The sequence below is a fragment of the Chaetodon trifascialis genome, chromosome 17 (genome assembly GCF_039877785.1).
Source record: "Chaetodon trifascialis isolate fChaTrf1 chromosome 17, fChaTrf1.hap1, whole genome shotgun sequence".
Taxonomy (NCBI): domain Eukaryota; kingdom Metazoa; phylum Chordata; class Actinopteri; order Chaetodontiformes; family Chaetodontidae; genus Chaetodon; species Chaetodon trifascialis.
In genome coordinates, this window is record NC_092072.1 from 11,200,231 (window position 1) to 11,215,588 (window position 15,358).

Genomic DNA, 15,358 nt, shown 5'->3' on the forward strand with positions numbered 1-15,358 from the left:
GCTAATTTGAACATGAGGTAAAACCTCTTTAGAACTGACGAGCATGCACCAGCAACACGATAAATCTGAAGTTTAGAAAGTCTGAGCTTCCGCGTCTCATGTTTCATTGTCTGCCTCTGTCTGCAGTTCCATGACTTGATAAAAATTGTAAACCATGAAGCCATGGCAGACAAACAGCATCGTCTGACCTTTAAAATATCAACACCACTCAGCCACACCACCTGCGATAGAAGGTCAGTGTGTCTGTGTGAATACTTCAGGCATAGAAACCATAAAAAACACACTTTTCCACGATTTTATCTGTCGAGGTTGCTTGAACTCGTCCTCTGTGCTATCATAAGCAGTGCAACAGTCTGCTGTTGTTTAGAGGGAGTATTGTGTGTGTTCGCATGTTTGTGTGTAAAGGTGTTGTGTATTCATATATGCATGAGTGGAAGTGAGTGTCAGTGTTGATTCCACGAGCATCCTGGAAAGGCTCAGTCGTTCACAAGCGAGGATGGAGCGAGGTTCACCTCTTTGTGAACACGTTTGTATAAAGATATTACAACATGGGTAACTTCTTTAGGGATGAATATGTAAAATTAATACATATTACAGTCACACCGGTTCGATCATGTGATAATTTAGTGTTTGATGTTCATTTTCTGCTCACAGAAGTTCCGTTCACGCTCTTTGTGCTGCAGCCGTTAAACAAACTGCTCTGCATGTTACAGAGCCACTGAGTTCTTTCTGGCCGAGCACAAAGAAGGCTTGATGTGAACAAACAGTTCTACACTATGTTATTTCCCATCTGGGTTAACACACACACACACACGCACGCACACACTGGTTTCAAAGATCACCCCATTCCTCACTCCCCCATCACCATCACCCATTCCAGATTACAGATCACATGTGCCGTCACACAGTAGTCATAGCGGGAGGAGCGGATAAGCCCAACACTGTGGCGACTCAAAGCTGAGAACGCTTCCTTTTATTACCGAGCGATGCGTTTTTAATCTGTTTTTGAACAGAAATGCACAACTATAAACTCAAGGACAAAGGAGCCGGCAGGTAAACAGCATGTATGTGCAGAAAAGCCATGGTGGGGTAGCGCTCTCCGGGGGAAACCATTGTGTAGAATCTGGTTTGTATAGCCTCACTTTAAAGATTTCCACCATCCTTCCTCTGACCTTTACAATCACTCAGAGGGGTCTCGCTCCATGATTAGCTTTGGCAGGAACTCCTGGTGGGACGACTTGAAAAACAGCGATTCTTTGTGGTGTCCTCAAAGGCACAAATGTATTTCCTCATATACAGTGCAGAGACCTTCAGAAGTTATATTTTGAGCTGGCTCTGCACTGTTAGAAGCCACCAGCGTTATTAGAATATCATAAAGACCATCTCAGTATACCTCAGTGTTCATCAAGCCATTAATGCAAAGGTTTCAACCAGAGAAACACATGAATATGTCTCATGCTAGTTGGCTTTCTGTCCACATTCTTTAGCTTAGCCTGTGACCTCTGACCTCTCTGTGTGGGAGCCCAAAGGGAAAAGAGCATTCAGAGTTTTTTTGGTCACTGTTTTTTCATGCAGTGGGTAATTTAGAGATTTTGGGGCTATTTTGCTTCTTCAGCGTGAGTAGAAAGATAACACAAATTTAGGTGTTCATGTTAGTTCACATTGATGCAAATGAGCACATATTTAGTAATTAATGACTCAATTGTGTCAAAAGATGTTGTGTTAATGTCAGTAGTTCACTGGGAAAGTTTCATGATGGTATCTATCAATTAAATTTTTTTTCCTCTGTTCATGTCATGTCTTATACTGCCTTTGCACCAGTGACATCTGTGGTTGGATGCATTACCTACGCACAGGTGTAAGTATGAACGGGGATCCTTATTTACAGTACGCATCTTTAAAGGCCATTTTTTTCTGAATATGTTGTTTTCACAAATCTCCACTGCCAGCAGCACTTACACACACCAAAGTCTCCAGTTTTATTTATATTCTGAAGGGTTTTTACAGGGCTGGTTTGCTCATGTATCATTCATGCCCTGATTTATAGAACATTTTATTCCAAAAAACAAAGTGAAAATGGATTTTTTTATGAAGTGATAAATCCAAAATTACCTCTGTAAAAAGCCAATAAAACAAACAAGTAACAAAATTTTACTTTGCTTCATCCAACATTTACATTTCTGCTCTGGAAATATATGCAAATGTGTGCATATTTACTTAGACAGTGCTTCACTGGCACACTCAAACCTAAAATGTCCAAAAACTTGTCATAGAAAAAAATGTTTTTCTTAATGCCAGTAATCCCCTGGAAAAGTTTCACGGTGATATCTATTAGTTAATCCGATCACTTGCAGCGTCAAGCTTTAACGCCATATAAGGAAGTACGTATAAATTAACTGTAAATGTGTTAAAAGTGGAAATGACTCATTGTGCCCACCAGATGCAGAATTAAGCACTAATGGCTGATGTGTGACAATACGACTAATCGCTCCCTTTGAGGTTTTGGAGCGATCGAGTCCAGTGTTCCTCATCGCAGTTTCGATCCTAAACAGCGTCCCTTCCTGGAATCCCAGCCCTGTCTCTCTCATTGTTTTGGGGAGACAGTAGAACGGTCTGCCTCTGAGCAACCAGACAGGGCACAGCTTGCATAACACCGACAGACTTGTTGATGAAATGAGAGTTCACTCTGAAGTATAACTGGATAGCGAGGCTCAGTGGAAAGAAAGCTTGCTCCCCTGCAGTTCTGTGGGGCCTCAGCTGACATAGTTCTGCCCAGCTGTTTGGTTGCCCTTGGACACTGATCTCGGGTCAGCATAGGTGCCTTGGGCCCCGTGGAGAGGGTTGAGGTAAAACTGATGTGCGTTCAATTCTTTGAGTGGATGTGGAGGCGTGTGTGCCGAAACCCTCCTGGAGTCAGAGAGATGGATCTGGGTGGGGGACGATCCCAAGGTCGTCTCCACCCTCCAGCAGAAACTTAAGACGAAAAACACGACGAGCAGGAGCGGGATTTGTGCTGTTATCTGTTTTTTCTTCAATTTCCCTGAAACCATAGTGGTTCAGACTCAACATCAAGGCTATAATGACTTGTCGCAGTTTTTTTCTCTGTGTTTTATTGTTTTAATGCTCATATTCAGTTACAGTCTTACCATGTTAACATAGACTGCTGGCTCTAAAATGAAGCTGTTTCAGGATTTTAAAGTCTAATTTGATGGGCTGATTGATTGAGAGCAAGCATAAAACCTGTCCAGCGAGTCAGAGTAAAAAGCAGACCATCAAACATCACGGCTGAATAACGAATTTGTCTCATCACTCAAGGAAATGATCTTCCTTATTAGACGATATCTGCAAAACCCAGCTAATCTTCACATTCCTTCAGATGTGGAAACATGTTGCCCCTGAGTTTGTTCCTAACTTTCCTGGAGTTTTCTATTTCCTGTGATCCATGTTTAGAAAAACCCAAACTCTCCCCTCCTGCTTTACAGATTAGATTGTTGTGACTGAACATTTACAACCCCAGACACATCGTGCTCGCTCGCCAACCTCAGCGCAGCATCCCTGAATTAACAATGGACCACAAAAATGACTCAAATGACAGACGGTCTGCTCAGACTTTATTACAACAGCACCTTTTTAATGTGATTTGATTGGAAAATTCAGCCACAAGCCGAATTTTAGTGGCATGAGAATCAAAGCTTATACATCATGCATCTTAAGGCCTGTCGATGCACTTAAACATGAAAGGTGTTTGTGTTTGACAGAGTTTAAGTTAAGGACAAGTGGAGGACAAGCAGAGGAAGGGTGTCAGCGCTGAAGCTCAAGTGGAGCTTTCCAGATGTTATGCAAAGGATGTGAGTTCATTCTTCTAAAGTCCCAGACAATCTCTCTTAACACAAAACAACCCCAGCGTCAACAAGATACCTTTGTCTGTCAGGCATGAGAACACACCACACACACACACACGGACACACACACGCGCTCAGGCATATGTAGACAAACAGCAGGCAACAAGGGGAAACTGTGTGAGTCTCTTTCAGTGAGATAAGATATATGCAACATTATTAATATAATGATTAATGTACCTGAATGTGACAAGGTACATTGACTCAGGTTCTGTATTTAAGTACAAATTTGATGTTTTTCACTTAATAAAGATCTTAAAAACTAACTACTACTCAGAAGCTACTCAGCAGTTTCAACGAGAACAGCTTAAATGATTCGTCAAACATTCTCCTTTTAGTTGTTTTCATTCTTTTAATTTATTTGTAATAAATTTAAGGTTCGGACAAAACAAGCGCTGTGAAGGTGTCACATGGGCTTCTGGGTAATTTTGGCAGCATTTCTAACTGTTTTCAGAATTTTTACAAACCAAACAGTCGTTTAATGTGGAAAATCATCAACATGTTAGCTGATAATGTAAATAATCATGAGGTGGATTCCTGTACAAACAGTAAAATCCTGCTTTTACATTAATGCATGACTAGTAATAGCATAACTGTCAATTTAATACTGTACTTTTAATACTTGAAGTACATTTCACTTAACTTACATTTTCAGTGCAGGGCTTTTTCTGGTAACCACTTATTTTTACTGTGTGGTATTAGTACTTTTACTTAACCAAAGTAATGCTACTATCTGAATACTTTTTCCACCTCTGATGACATTACAAGAAATGTCCTAACAGCACTAAACATCATAACTGCAGGTCATCCTGCGGTCCCTTTGTTTTCCACCGTGCTGCTCTGCCGATCAACTCTCAGCAGGCTTCTCACTATCATGTTCCTTCCTGAACAGTTTCCTAATTTGCCCTTTGAAACCACTCTGCTGATGCACAGAAAGCTTTGCCTCCGTCGAGTGTGGGCAGCGGAGGAGGATCAGGACCTTTCCTCTGCAGTGGAATACCTCCCTTTCTATCCTGTTTGGCCTGAGACTAATAGAGTATTATTTCAGATGGTCTGCCTCATGCATGCTGTTAATGTTTGCGTTTTTACTGCCCAGCTCTTACTGTACCTTTTCAAACATTAAAGCTGCAACTGGTGGATAAATGCTTTCTAAAAAAAGATCAATGCCAGCGGCTTGCAGAATGATGTTTTGCTCAGTTGAGTTGAAGTTTCCAGCTCCAGTTCCCTTATTCTATTTTGACTAATTAAGAAGCACAGAGGACCATCAAATCAAGATGTCTGAGATAAAACAGCGAGGTGGAGACCTGCCTCATTCCCCGCAGTTATCCAAACAAAGTGACGGGGATGCCTGTGGATCACAAGCACTGCACCTGTAAGTCAATCCAGAGCAGATGTGATCTTTTCTCTCTCCGGCTGTGAGAAAAATGTCATCCTTTTAGAGTACAGTTATAATGTGCATACAGAATACCACAGTGTGCACGCAGACATCAAGAGCAGATTAAAGCAGGAGCCCGTCGGATGATGAAGGATTACAGAGCATACACATATGAAAGCAACATGATTTACTTTTACTAACTTCAGCTGCATGTATGTATCAGAAACCATCATACTGGTGCAAAGGACTATTCATGTTGACATGGATCACATTCATCTCTGCACGATGATTCATGGTCCACAGAAAGGAGGCCAAGCTTGCTTTTCTTTGGCTTTTCATCCTTTAGCACAGATCTTTTGTCTTTGTGTCCACCAAAGACAAAACAGGATCCCATGTTCACATCTTTGAGAGTTTGTCACACAGTCTGATCAGCTTGTTTTAGGGACCCTGATGGCTCTGGGCTCCCAGGTACAGTGAATGCAGCACACTATTGATGACCTCCTCCTAAGCCATCTACCAACCAACTACCTGGGCTCAGGTTTTTTGTGTGTGTTTCTTTGTGGTAACACAACTTTATTTAGGTCAGTACATCATGTGAGCATAATATATGTTGTAGTTCAATAATGTCAGCGTTAGAACTAGATTTTGGTGCAGTGCCTCTCTTTGCCCAGCCATCATTTCAGTGCCAATTTGCTTCTCTTTGTCACTGTGTGGGAACAGATTAGGTGTTTAGTGCATGAAGGAAACTGTACCTCCTCTGACTGATTCAGTGAAAAGCCTTTGAGGCATTAAAAACACAGCCAATGACCCACTACTACAACTCTACACTGGTGACCTTTGCTTGCCGTCCACTGCGATATTCTCATCCACTTGGCGTCTCCCCAAAAGTTCAAATACTGTATGTCCTCGACCGCTGCCAGCACCATTGTCCAGGCAGAGGGGAACAAGAGTGTTGGCCCATGATTCCACCTGTTTCAGCTGTTTTGGCCATTAGGTCCAATCAGTGCTATCGTCTCCCTTTCCTGTCATGGGAAAGTGGCCGTTGCCTCTGGAACAATCCCCCCCCCGCCCCCCAACACACACAAACACTTGACCAGCAGCCAAAGGGTGGGGACGTCTGCGGGGACGACCCATCATGCTTTTTTAGTTTCTCCGTGCGCAGCTGCCAGTACATGTGCAATGGGAAATGTTCGAGTTCCCAAAAAGGAAGAGGGGATACATTTCCTCACCGACCTCCCTGCATGATGCTCAGTACTCCTCTAAGAGTTCACATTCCTCAAGGAGTCCCTGCCAACACACACCATGCATCATCAGGACGGCTGACAGTTTACTTCTTGACCTTTAAATAGGCGATACGCTTTTTCGCTTTTGTCTTCTGACCAAAATAAGGAACCACGAAAGAACTGTGCGAGCCAAAGCAGCTGGAAAAAGTGACTCCATGTGGCATAATTACAGTAATATTTGCCAATCTTGGGAATAAACCATTAAAGTCAGGAAATCAGCTTGTCAGATTAGGTGGTATGTTCCCATTAGAGCACTTCTTTTCTTCACAGCATTCCTCAGCATGCACTGATGACTGGAATGCTTTGAAGAATGCCATAATTGAATTTGGACATTACACCATTCGAACACCAGGAGAAGAAAAAAAAAAAAAAGACAGCTCCCCCATTAACCTTCAACAAACTCACGGAGGCGGCATTTTGACAAATTTAATTTTTATTCATATCACCACAAAAAATTCCAAATGAAACCAAATGTGTTGGAGAACAGAGGCACAGAAATTTAAATTTTTGGCAACACAGCGAAGATGAAGAATAGGAGGAGCAGAACACTTCAGTTTGGGATTACGCTCATTGAACTGAGCCCGCCATCCAGCGATGCATCCAACGAGAGGGCCGAGGGGACCCCCGTCACGCCTCCTTTATATACGTCCTCACTGCGACCACTTCTCCCATTATGCATTTCTGCGGGACAAGATGGAGATCAGGTGAGGTGTGAACATCAAGAAGATGTGAAGACGGCGATGGTGAATTCCTGCATATGTTTGGAGTTTGGGGAGTTTAGGCTGCAGATATCATGCATAACACTCTGTAATACATTCCTTTATACACTATATTCCTACTGCAGTGTCTGTGTTTAGTGCTTTTATCCTTTCTGGGATTTTCTTAATCTCTTCTGATACAACTACACTCCTCCTTGTACGCATAATAGGGGATACTCTGAGTTACAGTACTTCACTGTATAGCTTCCTCTTCACTTCATGAGGGTTTCCTGCAGGACAATGTCATTTGAATCCATTATTTTTACCCTCAGATGGATGTTTGCTCTCTCTCATGTGGAATATGGGCACAGCCTCATAAAGGTAGGATTCAGAAACCATTGCATTGGGAGCATATTTAATACAACTCCATCACCACATCAAACGTGAAAAGAGGCTACAGCTTTAGAAAAAAAGGGGGTAAAAAAAAAAAAAAAAAAAAAAACAAGGATGCTGATGAGTGATGAGACAAACTAGTATAAGGGATTTAGTTACCACACTGGTTTTATTTCCCAGAAAAAAAGCCTGAAAAAGCAAAATCCTTACCGCTACCAATTTTCCATCTGCGATCTCCCTCTCGATATTCGTTTCTTTGCCGTCCCAGCTCTGTTTCTGCACAAGTTTGCCGTTCTCCAGAGTCACCACGGTCTGCGGAGCAACACAACACAGACAAGCCGTTAATTCCAGCACAGAAAAGACCCCCAGCCTGCTTTTTTTCCTGCTCTCAGACCCCACTAACCATTGTTTTCCTGTCGTCGGCGGTCGTCTCTTCGAAGGGCTCGTTGAGCTTGAACTTGATTTCAGTCGTTTTGAAGGTGCTCTGAGACTTCATGCATACAATCCCTTGATCGTCCACGGTCACTATCAAATTGGGCTTGGTCCGATTCCCCACCTGCCGGGTCGCAAATCCCACACCTGCAGAGTGGGAGGGCGAGATCACCAAAATGCATGAAATATGACACACGGATGAGCAAATTGCGTTTGAAAGATTAGTTTTAATGTGCAGCCAGGCCGTTTAATGAATCAGACATTAATTCTATCAAATAATTAAACTGGATTTTATGAAAGCCGCTCCAGATGTTGGAGATGCAGCCTGGTGAGTTAAGCCGCACACTCTCCTACCAATTGCCTTCATGTAGTCGTCAAAGTTCTCGCTGGAAACCATCTTCCACGTCCCAACAAACTTATCAACCATTGTTGCAGCTTCTGATGTGATATCCTCAACAACCACCTGTGGAGTGACTCCGGATTCAACTCTCTTACGCTGTGGGAACAGACGCGTTTTTAAAGGGCCTGTCCGACGTCCAGCGACGCGGTAGGAACCAATCACAGCCCGAGATGTCACGTAACACAGCGTTGAGATCCCGCCTCTAGCCTCCTCTGCTACTAGCATCTGTAGCCTTAATAGGTTTCTCATGAGGGGGGTGTTTTAATTGTGCTTTCCCCAAAGCTGTGACATCTTCATGACTTAATTTTTTTTGCTTGTTTTAAAACCTAAACGGGGTTCTGTCACTTGTCTCTGTAGTAAAGTTTCAACATTTTGTTATTTTAACGATGGCAAACAGTGGTCATTTTGTTAGCATGCAGCAACAACATATCCCATGAGCCTTTAAGTAGAGGCACACTGTCAAAGCCTCATGGGAAGTGTAGTCGGTGAATGGGTATAAACGCTTTATTAATCGTTCGTCAAAATCTTACTCGGGATTTATAGATGAATTATAAGCCATCATACACATCCGGGTTGCCAGTTTGGGGGGGGGGTAATCCCTTTTGGGCTACTTAAATTGTTTAACCACTTATTTCTACAGATGGACTGCAGACAAAGTAGACCATAAACCATATTAACTACTTATTGTCATTTGCTACTGCAGACTTGATCATTAAAACCTTTTATTCCCTTGTTAATGATTTATTAACATTCATATTGCAGACTTAATGGACTGTTAGACAGTGAATAACCCTATTATTTAATAATGTATTAGCGACATTTAGAGCGTATGAATGTAAAATTCTTAATGGTTTGTAATTGGTCTACAAGGCACAAATCATTTACTAATCAAGCCATTAGTTGGAACTTTAAAACATTTTACAGATGGTGATTCATTTGGTGGCACTAATTTTACTTGCCAGTGCAGTAGAAGATATTAAAGTTACTTTAGATTATAAATGGTAAACCCCATCAGGAACATGCTTCATCCTATCAGAAAAAACTGATTAAAAGACATTTTCTAAATGGAAACATGAATGTAATAATAATCCATCCATAGAGAAACACATGAAGTCACAGATGCTAATGGCATAGAGGTTAGCTGACAGAGGGAACAGGATTTCAGTTGTCTGTGACTGGGTGAAAGGTTTTTTTCTTTTTTTTTCCATTTCAGTGGGGCAGTATCTAAAACTGTGCCAAATTACATTTAAGCCTGCTGTGTCAAAGGTTGGAGCTTGCATAATGTTCTCTCAAACACTGGAATGGTCTCTTTCATCAGGAAAATGGCACATTATGCAAGGACACGCCATGACCTGCACTGATCACAGCACGCTGTTAGCAGCATAGGTCGATGGGGCTATTTCACCTTAACAACAGGATGCAAAGCTTTTTCAAGCTGACAGTAGGAAAGTCCACATTGACAGCAAAGAACATCCAGTCCTTAAATGGGGGAGGAACGTGTGATTCAACAGCAGGAGGGGTAACTGACTCAATATCACGCCTGTCAAAATGACATCACATCACAGCCGATGCGAAGCAGCTTCAGTCAAAGGTCAACTCACACCAGAAGCAGCACATTTTAATGAAATACTTTTATTATAAATATCCAGGAATATACTCATTCATACAGATCAATTCAACACATTTAACACAGCTCTCTATTTCTTTTGTGCCTGTGGATCCTTAGCGTTGCACCGTGACAGAAAGGCATTCAGCATCTCGCTGTGGGTCAAATTTGCTCCCTTCATCACCAGCTTCTCTCCGTCTACTGTAGTGGAGAAAGACAGAGACGCAGTGAGATGACTCATAAAGCCACAATGACTGATCTCCCTGTATAAGGAGTACAAGAAGGAAAAAGGTGAAAAGTTAACTCTGAGCAAAAGTCACGTAGCACACAATGGGCAGCATCCGTATGATGTTCTGCTGACCTATGGCAGACATCTTTACCTTTGGTAAGGACATGGCTCATTGTGTGTGAGCACCACTTAGTGAGTAATATCATGCAGTAACAACAAAAACAACATGAAATTCCAGGACTAGGTCATACTGTCCTGAGTATACTGGGTGTTGTGTTGCCACATTTTTCTGTTTTTTAACAAACAAGAAAGATTACTACTGATGCTGCAATCTGCCTTTTCACAATTACATCCACCAGTAAACCACAGTGGTTCCACTGGGTCCAGTCCCTTTAGCTATAGATCACTTTTCAACATAAACACATTCCAGTGGACTTTTTAAAGACAGAGCCCATCTGGACTTACTGTAACTAAACATTAAAACAGGTCAAAATCATCTTCAAACACTGGCTCCAGTGACATCCTTAGCTAGTTTTCATTCTTTTCACTTTCATTCATAGAGATTCACACGTCAAAAGTGTATTTAAGGGTTCTCCTGCTGCGTTATGATGCTTTTAGTTTTATGACGTTACTTTATTGCATCTCTCTCTTAGCCCAAACTTGCTAAATATGTGTGTCAGTGTTAAAATGTTCTCTTTAATATCATCTGCATAAGCTGATTTACAAGATCCCAAATTCAACACTCTCTCTTGTATAACTACTAAAGCATATAGACATATAATTATAATATATATAACAGACATATAATTCCTTTGTAGTATAAGAATGATGAATGAAACTCAGCTATGAGAAATCTAGAGTAGCTCACACACTCACACGCCTCATTCTGTCCCATAAAGCCTCCCTTACGTATCTTCTCCCACACATTTGAATGCAGTTGGGTAATACTTACTGTAAGTAACCTCCACTACAGGTTCAGACTTGTCATGTTTCACGTTGCACATCACCTCACAGTTCATGTTGGTAGCTCTGGCCTTCTCTGAGGCCACGATGGCCAGGAACTCTCTGTGAGGCAACATATAGACCATATTACAGACTGATTAGAAGAAGAAATGTACTTTTATTTATCACACACGTAGTTAGTTGCACACTACATGCACACACGCCATGCTTCCATGAAATTATTTTCTCCGCCTTTAACCCATCCTTGGGGAGTCCTTCCTCCACGGCAGACCAGAAGCAGTGCCCGGGGACCCAACATCATTGGTCAGGTGGTGATCTTCTTGCATGTTTTTAGTGGGGGTTATTTAAGGAGGATACCGGGGGTGAACACGGGGAGAACATGCAAACTCCACACAGAAAGGCCACTTTTTCCTCAAGCAGGCACTGAAGGCATGTGAGTGTTCACATATAGGGCTTACAACTTGTGACATTCTCCAAAAATACTAAAATCCTTATTTAAAATTAAACTGTGGGAGTTTTTTTAAGGTGCAACACACCCATGGTCCATCAGCACAAGTGTTTTCAGGGCTGGGTGGGAGATGCTACACCTTAGTTATTTTAATGAGGTTTGGTTATGTCATATAGTTCCTACAGTGTGAAACGCCTACGTGAGTGTGCAGGCTTATGTGAGTAAATCAGTTCAGTTTCAGACCATTTTAAAACAGTTAAGTATACACCTGTCACACACTGTGTCGCTCAGTGGTTATGCTCAGTGGCTAAACATCAATTCAAGCCGTTTCCCTCAGCTGGTATCAGTAATGTGTTTTAGGTATACGGACTACTATGCCTGTGCAGAGGAGGAAAACTTGTTAGGAGAAAAACAGTATGTCGCGGGTATTTAACGTGTCGACATCCCATTCTTCACTTATCCTCCACAGACATTAACAAGTTACTAGCTACGTACACTACAGCCTACAGACCGAGCACGCTAATGTGTGCTAACCGTCTGACGGCGTGTTTCAAACACCGTCGCTTCATTGTCCAGTTACTTTCACACAAAACGACACAACAACACAGTAAACACACGCTTCTTACCGTGTGGACTGGACATTAGACTCAAACGGACAAAACTGAATCGCTATTTTCTTCACTGCCTTGAGGACCACGGTCACTTTTCTGGAAGCCGCCATGTTTTCTGTTGTGACCTCGGTTGTGACGGGGTTTGGCGCCTCTCGCGTGAGCCACTAGAGGGCGTCAGAGGATAAAGAACTCACCAGTGCTGCCTCGTAAACACACAAGTAAGGTACAGCCAGGTCAGCGGCGGGTTTTATTTGAACCTCATAAATGTGGCTTTCTGCGGCGATGTTTATGATATAAGTTGTATTTTTTTTATGGCCGTTCATTACTTCAATCTATTTTTAATCCTCTCTTACTTGTTTTTTTTAGTGATTTATATTTGAACCTCCTCCTCCATAGTTTTTATGAAGTTACGGGCAGGCCTCATGGAAATTAAAAATATGTTTTTCTATACTTTATGGATCTTGTATATGTGTTATGAGAGCTGGTTCATTAATATTTCTGAGGTGATATGTGGAATATATTGGCTGCAACACTGTTCAGACTGCAGGAGCATCTGCAGATATTAATGATGTACAACCACGTTCCTGCTCGCGCCTGTCATGTCAGGTGTGAATGCAAGCACACGGTGACGTTCAACAACACCACCAGTAGTAGGATTCACAGCCTTTCTATGGGAATTTTAAAATGCAACATAGTTAGCGATATGTAAACAGCAACATCTAGTTCACAATGACATGACAAAGCTCATTAAAGCAAACTCACAGGGAAAACGAGTGTGGCACCTTCCTGTGATCATCTGACAGACGATGTCATGGAGCAGAATTACATTAGGAGAGGATGAGCTGGGGGTCTGTCAGGCACTAAGTCAATAAAGGAGGTGCTGCTCTCCAAATAGACAATCAAACAGACACATCTCATAATCAAATAGACAAGGATGAGAGAACGGTCCCCAGCTACTGCTGCTTCCTGCACTGAGCAGATGAGAAAAGGTCAAAAGCCCGTCAGAGTATAAACACATGTCAGAAATGGAAATGCGTTTGAATTTTGATCGTGTTAGTTCTTCAGTTGAATATAATCAGGGCATGAATCGCTTCTCTGAAATAAGTGAGCCTTCATGTGTAATGGAGGAGTGCGCAACAATTATGCTCTTTTTGTGAGGGAAGGTTGTCAAATTAGTTTTTCACAGTGGAGGGTGTAACCGTGTGTGTGTGTGTGTGTGTGTGTGTGTGTGTGTGTGTGTGTGTGGAAGGAAGTGTATTACTCACGTTGTGGGTACATATATCTGTTTACACACTCACATTGTGGGGACTCGCATTCCTTTTAGGGACATTTTGCAGGAAATGTATAAGTTCAGCGCATTTTCTCAATAAACTGATAATTCAGTTTCAGTGGTCAGATATTCTTTTCTCCCATTAAATGACTTGACAGCACACTAAACACCTCATCTACTCACTTTGTAAAAAACTTTGCACTTCCCTGACCTCTGGTCAGTATGGCAGGGTATTTATAGCCACCCTGTTTTCAAGGCATGTGAAGAACAAATGTGTTATTTTCAGATCAGCACACCCGAGCTTGTACGATTTATCCTGACTTCAACACGCCTTGAGTCTCTTTCCTGAACAGCCGACAGTCAGACCCAGCCTGTGACGGCTGGACAGTGGAGGCATGGGGCTCTAAATTTAGACATACGGCTACTGAGAGGCAGAAGCATTTCCTATACACTCCCCACACCCACTGCAACACACACACAGATACTTATTAAGTAGCTGCACTGTAAGGCCAGCAATGAGAAAGTGGGGAAGAGGGCGCTCAGAAACAATGAATGCTCAAGGGGAGTGTTGACCTAAAAGAAAACAGAGGTATTGTCTTGGTGCAGGATTTCATCTATCAAGTTCTCTGCCGGAGCACAATAATAAGTTATGAAATGTCCTTTTCATTATGATTTTACAAGGAAACACTGGTGTTCAGGATGTTCTGTTTGTGTCCTTTTAAAACTATTAATGCTGCTCGTATCATTAGTGTTAAAGGTGGAGCTGCTCCTTGGAAATGGAAAGACTGTCTCAGTGTATGAGAGCGCTCAGGAGGTTTCTTGGGAAATAACATTTACTGTTGGAGGAAAGCTTACCCCCCTTGGGACTAATATGCAAGGAAGCAGCACTGTGTTCATTACAGCAGTCACTATTCAGGTTTAGTCTCCCTGAGGACTCCCACAAGTCCTCAGGGTCTCCCCAGGAGTGTGAGGAACATAAATTTAGTCACTTTGAATTGTATTTCTCACTTTTTTATACTTCTCTCTACATGTGAAATATAAGTAAACATGCTGCTCATGCATCATAAAGTCATTATCAGTAAAAACAAAAGTCTCGCTGAGCTCCTCAAGGAAACCTGTTTAAAGCTGCTGCTGTGTTAGTGTGTAAACCACAAGCACCAGCAAAGCTTTTTCATTTCATTATGAGAAAGCTTTATGGGTTGCTTTTGTGGTTAATACACAGCACGTGAAAACTACCATTTGTTCGAAAAAATACTCCAAGTCAAATCCATTTTATTGATACACTATAGCCCAAAAACACAAATCCAATCATCCTTAAGATGCTTTACAGTCTGTAAGCTACAACATACGACACCTCAGACTCTTATATGTACACTGATAGTCACATATGCTTTCATTTAAGATTCATATATGTCCAAATACATCCAATATATACTTAACCACAACATAAAGTTTACTGAAACTTCTGTAAAACTATTATATATGTTGCACTGGAAAGGCTAATTAATAAGCCTCACCAACACACATTTTTTGCTATTTCTTTATCTCTTAATATTTTGGAAACAACGGATATTGATCCGCCTAACACATGATCAGCTTTAGCACTTCCCATCACACCCAGCCATGCTCACCTGCGTACTTCAGCAGAACTACCAAGCGCCAGTCAAGCTGTTCGCCACCGTTAACTACATTACCCATGAAGCACCGCGCAGCTCCCCGGCCCTCCTCCTCCCAGCAGAGTCCTGGCTCGC

General features: G+C 42.0%; 2 protein-coding genes across 2 annotated transcripts; both read right to left on the bottom strand.

The window, feature by feature from the left end:
• Positions 1-6,976: 6,976 nt before the first annotated feature.
• On the bottom strand, positions 6,977-8,579 carry fabp4a (fatty acid binding protein 4a). Its single transcript, XM_070984810.1, has 4 exons — positions 8,435-8,579; positions 8,052-8,227; positions 7,859-7,960; positions 6,977-7,238 (listed from the first exon to the last, which is right to left on the bottom strand). Exons 1-4 carry the CDS (start codon positions 8,505-8,507, stop codon positions 7,185-7,187), a joined length of 405 nt encoding a protein of 134 aa, XP_070840911.1. The 5' UTR covers positions 8,508-8,579; the 3' UTR covers positions 6,977-7,184.
• A 1,513-nt stretch (positions 8,580-10,092) lies between these two features.
• mrpl53 (mitochondrial ribosomal protein L53) lies at positions 10,093-12,470 on the bottom strand. Its single transcript, XM_070984811.1, has 3 exons — positions 12,353-12,470; positions 11,268-11,380; positions 10,093-10,287 (listed from the first exon to the last, which is right to left on the bottom strand). Exons 1-3 carry the CDS (start codon positions 12,445-12,447, stop codon positions 10,178-10,180), a joined length of 318 nt encoding a protein of 105 aa, XP_070840912.1. The 5' UTR covers positions 12,448-12,470; the 3' UTR covers positions 10,093-10,177.
• Between the last annotated feature and the right edge of the window lie 2,888 nt (positions 12,471-15,358).

What these genes read in the sequence shown, in the direction of transcription:
- fabp4a (XM_070984810.1), bottom strand. Translation starts at nt 8,507, where the DNA reads ATGGTTGATAAGTTTGTTGGGACGTGGAAGATGGTTTCCAGCGAGAAC. An exon ending in CGACTACATGAAGGCAATTG is followed by an intron (nt 8,228 to 8,434) that starts GTAGGAGAGTGT and finishes CCCACTCTGCAG; the next exon opens with GTGTGGGATTTGCGACCCGG. An exon ending in CCGACGACAGGAAAACAATG is followed by an intron (nt 7,961 to 8,051) that starts GTTAGTGGGGTC and finishes GTTGCTCCGCAG; the next exon opens with ACCGTGGTGACTCTGGAGAA.
- mrpl53 (XM_070984811.1), bottom strand. Translation starts at nt 12,447, where the DNA reads ATGGCGGCTTCCAGAAAAGTGACCGTGGTCCTCAAGGCAGTGAAGAAA. An exon ending in TCTAATGTCCAGTCCACACG is followed by an intron (nt 11,381 to 12,352) that starts GTAAGAAGCGTG and finishes GTTGCCTCACAG; the next exon opens with AGAGTTCCTGGCCATCGTGG. An exon ending in TGTAGTGGAGGTTACTTACA is followed by an intron (nt 10,288 to 11,267) that starts GTAAGTATTACC and finishes TCTCCACTACAG; the next exon opens with TAGACGGAGAGAAGCTGGTG.